This window comes from Chrysochloris asiatica, unplaced genomic scaffold, assembly GCF_000296735.1.
Source record: "Chrysochloris asiatica unplaced genomic scaffold, ChrAsi1.0 scaffold00007, whole genome shotgun sequence".
In the NCBI taxonomy this organism is placed as follows: domain Eukaryota; kingdom Metazoa; phylum Chordata; class Mammalia; order Afrosoricida; family Chrysochloridae; genus Chrysochloris; species Chrysochloris asiatica.
Window position 1 is genome coordinate 36,965,831 of NW_006408525.1, and position 8,262 is coordinate 36,974,092.

The window sequence follows — 8,262 nt, forward strand, 5'->3', positions numbered from 1 at the left end:
TTGATGTCATCCCACAACTCTTCTGGTCTTCGGTCTTTAGTGTTTAATGTATCAAATCTTGCTTCAGATGATGTCTAAATTCAGGTGGGATCTATTCAAGGTCATATTTTGGCTCTCGTGGACTTGTTTTCATTTTCTTCAGCTTCAGTTTGAATTTGTGTATTGAAGGTCTGTTCCACAGTCTGCCCCTGGCCTAGTTTTGACTGATGATATGGAGCTTTTCCATCGTCTCTTTCCACAGATGTACTCAGTTTGATTTCTAGGTATTCCATTTAGTGAGGTCCATGTGTATCATCGTCTGTTATGCTGTCTAAAGAAGGTATTTGAAATGAACAAATCGTTGGTTTTGTAGAATTCTATCATGCATTCTCCAGCATCATTTCTATCACCAAGGTCATATTTTCCAACTACTGATCTTTCCTCTTTGCTCCAACCTTTGCATTCCAATCACCAGTAATGATCAATACATCTTGATTGCATGTTTGATCGATTTCAGATTGAAGAAGTTGGTAGAATTCTTCTTTTTCATCCTCACCAGTTTTAGTGGTTGGTGTGTAAATTTGAATAATAGTGGTATTAACTGGGCTTCCCTGTAGGCGCATGGATGTTATCCTATCACAGACAGCGTTGTACCTCATTACTGATCTGGATATGTTCTTTTTGAAGATAAATGCAACACCATTCCTCTTCAATTTGTCATTTCATGGCATAGTAAACCATGTGGTTGTCAGATTCAAAATGGCCAATACCAGTCCATTTCAGCTCACTAATGCCTAAGATACCAAATTTTATGCATTCCATTTCATTTTTGACAACTTCTAATTTTCCCAGATTCATACTTCATACGTTCCATGTTTCAATTTTCACTGGATGTTTACAGCTGTTTCTCTTCATTTTGAGTTGTGCCCCATCAGAAAATGAAGGCTTTTCTCCCATGGGCTTTACTCAAATTGTGTTTACGGTCAACTCTACTTTGAGGAGGCAGCTCTTCCCCAGTCGCATTTTGAGTGCCTTCCAACCTGAGAGGCTCATTTCCCAGCACTATATCTGACAGTGTGTCTCTGCTATTCATAAAGTTTTCAGTGACTAACTATTTGGAAGTAGTTCGTCACTCTTTCTTCCTAGTCTGCCTTCATCTGGAAGCTCATCTGAAACCTATCCACCATGGGTGACCCTGCTGGTATTTAAAATACCCGTGACATAGCTTTCAGAAAATCACAGCAACTCACAAGCCACCAGAGTATGACAAACTGACAGAAGGCTGTTTGGTGTTAAGTGGAAACTGTAACTTTAAATTTCGAGGAGATCTGTGCACATATGTAGTAGAACCCTCCAGTGGTGAGGGTGGGAAGTCCATTCTACCTCGTATAAATATGCTGACAAATTCCAGCTCTATGTGCAGCTGAAATGCTACATAGCCTGTGTGAATCCTTTAGTTTTCTTAGTCTGGAGTCCTGGTGTGGCGCTGTGGGTTAATGCACCAGACTGCAAAGCCATTTGAACTGCAAGGTCGGCGGTTCAAGCTCACCAGTCACGCCTCGGAAACCCTATACAGAGTCGCTATGGGTCGGAAATGACCCAACGGCACTTAACAACAACAACAACAACATAATCTCATAGCACATTCTTGTATAATGCCTCAAACTCCAGTGCTCTATGGGACTTGGAAGCCAATTGAACAAATTGCTTTTGTGCAGGGCCCAATAGTAAATCTTTAGACTTTATGGGCCAGACGATCTCTATTGCAACCACTTGATGCTGCCATTGTAGTGTGAAAGCAGCCATGGAAAATGTGTAAAAAATGAGGAGTTAAGTTCTAATAAAACTTTATTTATAAAATTGATCAGGCTAGATTTGATGTGGAGGGCTGTTATTGCCAATCCCTGCTGGAAGCTCTCGAGAGTAGAAGCAGATTCTTACTGTTGGTGTTTAATACTTAACACCAGTTCCGGAGCCTTTGGTGCACCTCAATAACACCCTAAAAAAAAAGTTTCCTTTTTTGTTTTTGTTTTATTGTGACTTATGTGATCGTTTACATGGGAGAACATTAGTTTTACATTCATCCTATAGCATATCATTTCATTGCCATGGTTACAGTCCCCTCCATGCATCATCAGCCAAGCAAAGTGTATAACCCACAAGCCTGCCTCCCCTGTCGTCAGCACACAGTCCCTCTCCCTCTCTGGGTCTAAAGTCCCCAGCTGTTCCATCTCTTCATGTCATCGTCTCTGCCTCCATCTCTGGCGTCACTGCTTCTCTGGGTATGGTTCCGCTCTCCGCTCTTCTCCCTGATGGTCCCAGGGACCTCCGCTTCTAGACTGCAAAGTCAACCACTCCCCTTCTTTTGATACAAAACGTCTACCTTTACATTTCCAACCCTCACAATCAGTCCTGATAACAATTATTCACTGTTGTATCACAGGAGACCTATCTGCATCTCCTTTCATCAGTAATAACTGTTTCTTGAAGGAATGAATGTATGTGATGGCAAACATTGACAGACATCCTGGTTATGCAAAGCTGACATATAGAACCTATTTCTTTGTTCATTTCAAAGTAATTTAAATTGAGAGAAATTTTTTATTATATGGATAAATTTGAAGAAATAGGTTAAATGTATAAGTATAATATCAGGAAGAAGGAACACATTTTAATGACTAACATCAAAACAAAATAAAAATAAATGGTTATCATTCCAAAATAATGTTTTGAAAGAATTTTAAATGAATATACTAATAAAAAGAGTCCTGATGTGGCACTGTAGGATAAACACTTGACCTCTAGGTTGGTTTGAACTGTGGTGGTTCAAACTCATTGGCTGCTCCGTGGAAACCGTATACAGGGTTGCTATGAGTGCCAACCAACTTGATGGCACTAAACAACTGCACTAATACAACAACAGTATCTTTTCCTACAATTCAAACTTAATGTTTGTTTGTTTGTTCTTTTCACCTCTCGTAATTTATAAAAGACTTGTCCCCTTATTGATTACTGGTAGGCGACTGACTGAGCCCCCAACACTCCTGCTGTTACTGATAAAGAATTCTTTAGAAGCGTGAGGGGTGGAACAAAGGTGGAGTGCCACTGGACTCACGTCTTCTGCAGTTAAAAAAACTTCTTATGTTTTTCTAGGTTGATTTGGAATCAAATTCACAGAACAGAAGTCCCGAATCACGTCCTGGTGTTTATCCCAATACCAAATTTCATCGCAAAGATAACCTCAATCCAAGACACATCAATCTTCCTCTGCCTGCTCCCCACGCACAGTATGCAATCCCTAACCGCCATTTTCATCCCCTTCCCCAGCTACCAAGACCGCCGTTTCCGATCCCACAGCAGCACAACTTGCTAAATCAGCAGCAGAATAATTTGCCTGAACAGCCAAATCAAATGACACCCCAACCAAATCAGGTAGTCCAGCAGCAAAATCAGCTGAACCAGCAGACTCAGCAGCCACTCCCTCAGCTGTCCCCTGCGTACCAGGCAGGGCCCAACAATGCTTTTTTTAATAATGCAGTTTCTCATCGAGCCCAGTCTCCTCCTGCTGAGGCTGTGATTCCTGAACAGCCACCTCCACCCATACTGCAAGAAGGCCACAGTCCTCTGAGAGCCATGGCACAGCCCAGCCCCAGTCTTCCTTCCCATCTGAATAATTTCATTGAGGAGAACTCCCCAGGGCTGCCGAGAGGGGAGGCTTTCGGTAAGTTCTCCCTTTCTTCTCCAAAGCAGTCAACAGCTAGGTCTGAATGTTTCAGAGATTGTTCAGTTAAAATGACATTCACTTAGCAATATTAAGTTGGGTGAGGATTGATTCATTTATTCAAAGAATGCTAACAAAAACCAACTTTTTAGTTAGTTTCAAATGTTGTGAAGTATCCAACTGATGATAAGTTACATTCACATCAGGGGATAAGGAAGACTCATTATCATTAATGCAACTTTAGTTACTGGCAGATTTGGAAACCAGGTCCTTTGTCTCAAAACAAAATTGTGGCCATTTATTTGTCTTTGTGGGAAAACCATGGTTGTACAAAATCTTGACAAAACTAACCTGAAATCCCAGATCCCTAAAATCTTGCTTTTTTGTTATTGTTGCAGATCGTATGCATGGGAGTGTAGCCCTGGAAACCCTGAGGCAGCAGCAAGCACGGTTCCAGCAGTGGAACGAGCATCATGCGTTTCTCAGTCAGGGCAATATTCCATATCCACACCATCACCATCCTCACCTCCAGCATATCCCCCAACCGCCCGTTGGATTACATCCGCCACCAGTGAGAGCAGACTGGAAGCTCACCAGCAGTGCAGAAGATGAAGCAGAAGCCGTATACTCAAGGTACTTAGCAGTCTCCACAGTCACCTCTGAACCACAACCCCCCTGCTCTTTTATTCTGAACGTGGAATGTTGTCCCAAAGAAACTGGATGCTGGCCTTTTAGGCACATGCTACAAAACTCCCTGGATTGACTCTAAAATGTAAAGAATCTATTTAGAAGCAGCTGTTGTACAGCTCTAGGCATGGACTGTCTACTGTGGGTTGTAAATTAAGTTGAGCCCTTGCTTTTGGTCTCTTCTTCTAGAGAATCATACCATCACTTTAGTAATAGGGAAAGTACTATGTTTGTGTTTTTCATGAAAAGTATTACTCCAGTAGTCATTTTATGAAAGATTTAGTACTTACAAAGAATGAGTACATAAATTAGTTGTTACAACTTAAAATTAGAATTTTATCATTAAAAGAAAAAAATCCCCCCAAAGTTAACTTAGAATGCTTTCTACCTTCTTCAAACCAGAGGTGTTTGTGGATATTCAGTTCTGACTTTAAACTTGTTTGTGTGGTCATTGTTGTGAAGTGTTTCCTAATCCCTTGGAAATAAGGTCCACTATCATGCTGACCTTATAACCACCAGTTATCAAAGGCATGCAGAGACAAGGGTAATTATCACTGTTTTTTGATACCAAGGATTAATTTAAGAAAAAAAGAAAGAAATACAATTTTTTTTAAATCAGGTACTTGGACTTCTTTAGTGCCTGTATTTCAGCATCTATTGAGTGTTAACACTCAGGTTTGAGATGAAATCTATTACTTAATGTTAGTTTCTAATTAAGTATGATGGTTTTGCTAGTAGAAATTACATGTGTAGTCAACAAAGCGCTCCTTAATGTGATAGAGCCGTTCTTTTGTTTTCTCATCGTCTTTCATTGTCATTATGTAGGTTTCAAGACTTAATCAGAGAACTGTCTAATCGTGATCAAAGTGAGACCCGGGAACTAGCTGAAATGCCACCACCTCAATCAAGACTTTTGCAATATAGACAAGTGCAGACTAGGAGTCCTCCAGCAGTCCCATCTCCCCCATCCAATCCAGACCACAGTAGCCACTTTTGTAACTTTAATGACAACAGCAGAGACGTTGAAGTAGCCAACAACGCAGCAGCATTTCCGCAGCGCTTACCACCCCAGATATTCAGCTCGCCTTTTACTATGCCATCTGAACACATTGCTCCTCCCCCTTTGAAGTACCTGGCACCTGATGGCGCATGGACTTTTGCTAACTTACAACAGAATCATCTAATGGGGCCGGGCTTTCCCTATGGCCTACCTCCATTGCCTCACAGGCCACCACAAAACCCTTTTGTACAAATACAGAATCATCAGCATGCTATTGGTCAAGAGCCATTTCACCCATTATCATCTCGAACAGTATCTTCTTCTTCGCTCCCTAGCTTAGAAGAGGTAAATGTCTTTCTTCTTATTTTTTTTATTATTTTGGGATTAGTTGATTGTGGGAACAAATTCAATACTTAATGATTTGATAATACTAGAGGACAGATCTTAATGAATTTAAGTCTCTTATAGATAATGCTTTCCTGGAAATCATTGTAATTTCCACTCTTGTTATGGGATTTCAGATTTTATAGTATGGCTGTTGCTGTTGAAACATGAAACCTTTTAGAACCTTTTATTGCTCTTTTGGGACATTTGATATCTGGCTTACTTGACAAGGCTATTCATTTGTCCTTTCCAATCAGAGGAGATGGTTTTTAGTGATATGTCTTTTTACTTCAATGTCATTTTTGATTATTACCTATTTAATGATAGCATCTCAAAGACGTAGGTGTTTCTCAGTGACCAAGTCCAAGTGCTATGCTCTCTCTCCTGTCAGAATCTTGGGACTTCCATAGGTTCAAGGCAGTCGATACATAATGGTAAATGTCATAATTTACAGATGTTCAACACAGACTCGACTGTACTCAACTAAGCATTTTAAAGCAAACTGAATTTTTATCTTAAAATGCCTGTTTCCAAAGATACTCTAGTATGAATCTCTTTTGATACAAAAAAAGTAGTAATTTGTAATTCTAGGCTATAGAACTTCTAAAACGGTACCATTTGGTGTCAACTATAAAAATATTGTCTACCTGTGTATTTTTGAAACAATAATAACGTTTCCTACTTTGATCTACAAAAGATATCTTTTGACTTTAGCTTTATTGAATAGGAGTTCTTGGTGTGGCACTGCTGGTTAATGCGCTGGGCTGCAAAGTCAGTTTGTACTGCAAGGTCGGCAGTTCAAGCTCACCAGTGGCTCCTTCACTGTCCACATAGTAACTCTTTGTTTAACTTTTTGAGGGACCGACAAACTGTGTTCCACAGTGCCTACACCATTTTATACTCCTACCTCCAAAAGAAGAAGTTTTCAATTTTTCTGCATACCATTAAAAAAAATTAGCCATTCTAGTGGGTATGAAAGCCCTGGTAGTGAAATGAGTTACAAGCTGGGCTATAGCCACAGGATCCGCAGTTTGCCTCCACCAGTTACTCCATGGGAGAAAGATGAGGCTTTCTGCTCCAATCAAGATTTACAGCCTCAGAACCTCTGGAGCCAACTCTACACACAACTACGACCACCAGTGGACGTAAAGTGGTATTTCATTGTGATTTTTCTGTTTTTCTTTTTATTTCCATAATGAATCCAGGTGTGGTGTTGTCAGATAAGCACTGAACCAGAAGGTTGATTTGAACTGCAAGGTTCGTGGTTCAAATCCACAAGCTGCTTCTTGAAAACTCTATACGGGGTAACTATGAGTTGAACTGACTCGATGGCATTTAACAGCAATGACTAATCATGTGTAGCATCTTTCCATACTCATTGGTCACTTGTCTATCTTCTATGGTGAAATGTCTGTTCAACTCCTCTGCTCATTTTTAAGTTGAGATATATTTCTGGTTTTAATCATAGACTTCTTTATGTGACGGGGCTTCAAAATGTTTGTGGGAAAATTCCATTATATTTTAGTTCCATGAACTTTTTAAAGTCCCATCATATATTCTAGATGTTGTTATTGTTAAATGCCATTGAATCAGTTCATAGTGACCTATATAGATAGGATTTCTGTGGAGCAGTTACTAGGGTTGAACCACTGACCTCATGATATGCAGTCCAGTGCTTATCCTACAGTGCCACACCAGGACTCCATATTGTGGATACTAGGCCCTTATCATTGGAGCCATGGTAGGTGGAGCCATAGGATAAGCACTGGACTGCTAACTACAACTACAAGGTTGGCATTCAAACCCACTGGCTGCTCCTTGGCAGAAAAAGAAGGGTTTTTGCTCCCACAAATATTTACAGCTCCAGAAAACCTAATGTTGTTGTCAAGTGCCGGCAAACTGAGGAAACCCTATACAGGGTCATTGTGCGTTGGAACGTACTTGATGGCACCTAACGTAACAAGCCTTTATTAGGTGATTTGCAAATATTGTTCCCCATTTTATGTATCCTCAGATGCATAAAATTTCAAATCCAACTTATATATTTTTCTTTTCTTGTTTATATTTTTGTTTTTTAATTAATTTTTATATATGATTTAAGGTATGGTTCCAGCTTCATTCTTTTGCTTTTAGAAATCTGTTATTCTAGTGATATTTGTTGAAGAGACTATCCCTTTCCCATTGAATGCTCTAGCCATTTTTGTTGACAATCAGTTGGCCATAGATGTATGGGTTTATTTCTATACTGTCTATTCTATTCCATTGGCCATAGATGTGAGGGTTTATTTCTATACTCTATTTTATTCCATTGGCCATAGATATGTGGGTTTATTTCTATACTGTCTATTCTATCCCATTGGCCATAGATATGTGGGTTTATTTCTATATACTCTTTATTCTATCTCATTGGCCATAGATGTGTGGGTTTATTTCTATACTCTCTATTCTATCCCATTGGCCATAGATGTGTGGGTTTATTTCTATACTCTCT

The 8,262-nt window shown here is 39.8% G+C and overlaps 1 protein-coding gene across 2 annotated transcripts in view; it reads left to right on the forward strand.

The window, feature by feature from the left end:
• HELZ (helicase with zinc finger) overlaps nt 1-8,262 on the forward strand; it is a 248,474-nt gene that overhangs the window by 200,599 nt on the left and 39,613 nt on the right. For both annotated transcript variants that reach the window (XM_006833595.1, XM_006833594.1), the window contains exons 29-31: nt 3,133-3,700; nt 4,099-4,333; nt 5,213-5,732. In XM_006833595.1, the coding sequence (XP_006833658.1) occupies nt 3,133-3,700; nt 4,099-4,333; nt 5,213-5,732 (1,323 nt within the window). The remainder of the gene's footprint in view (nt 1-3,132; nt 3,701-4,098; nt 4,334-5,212; nt 5,733-8,262) is intronic.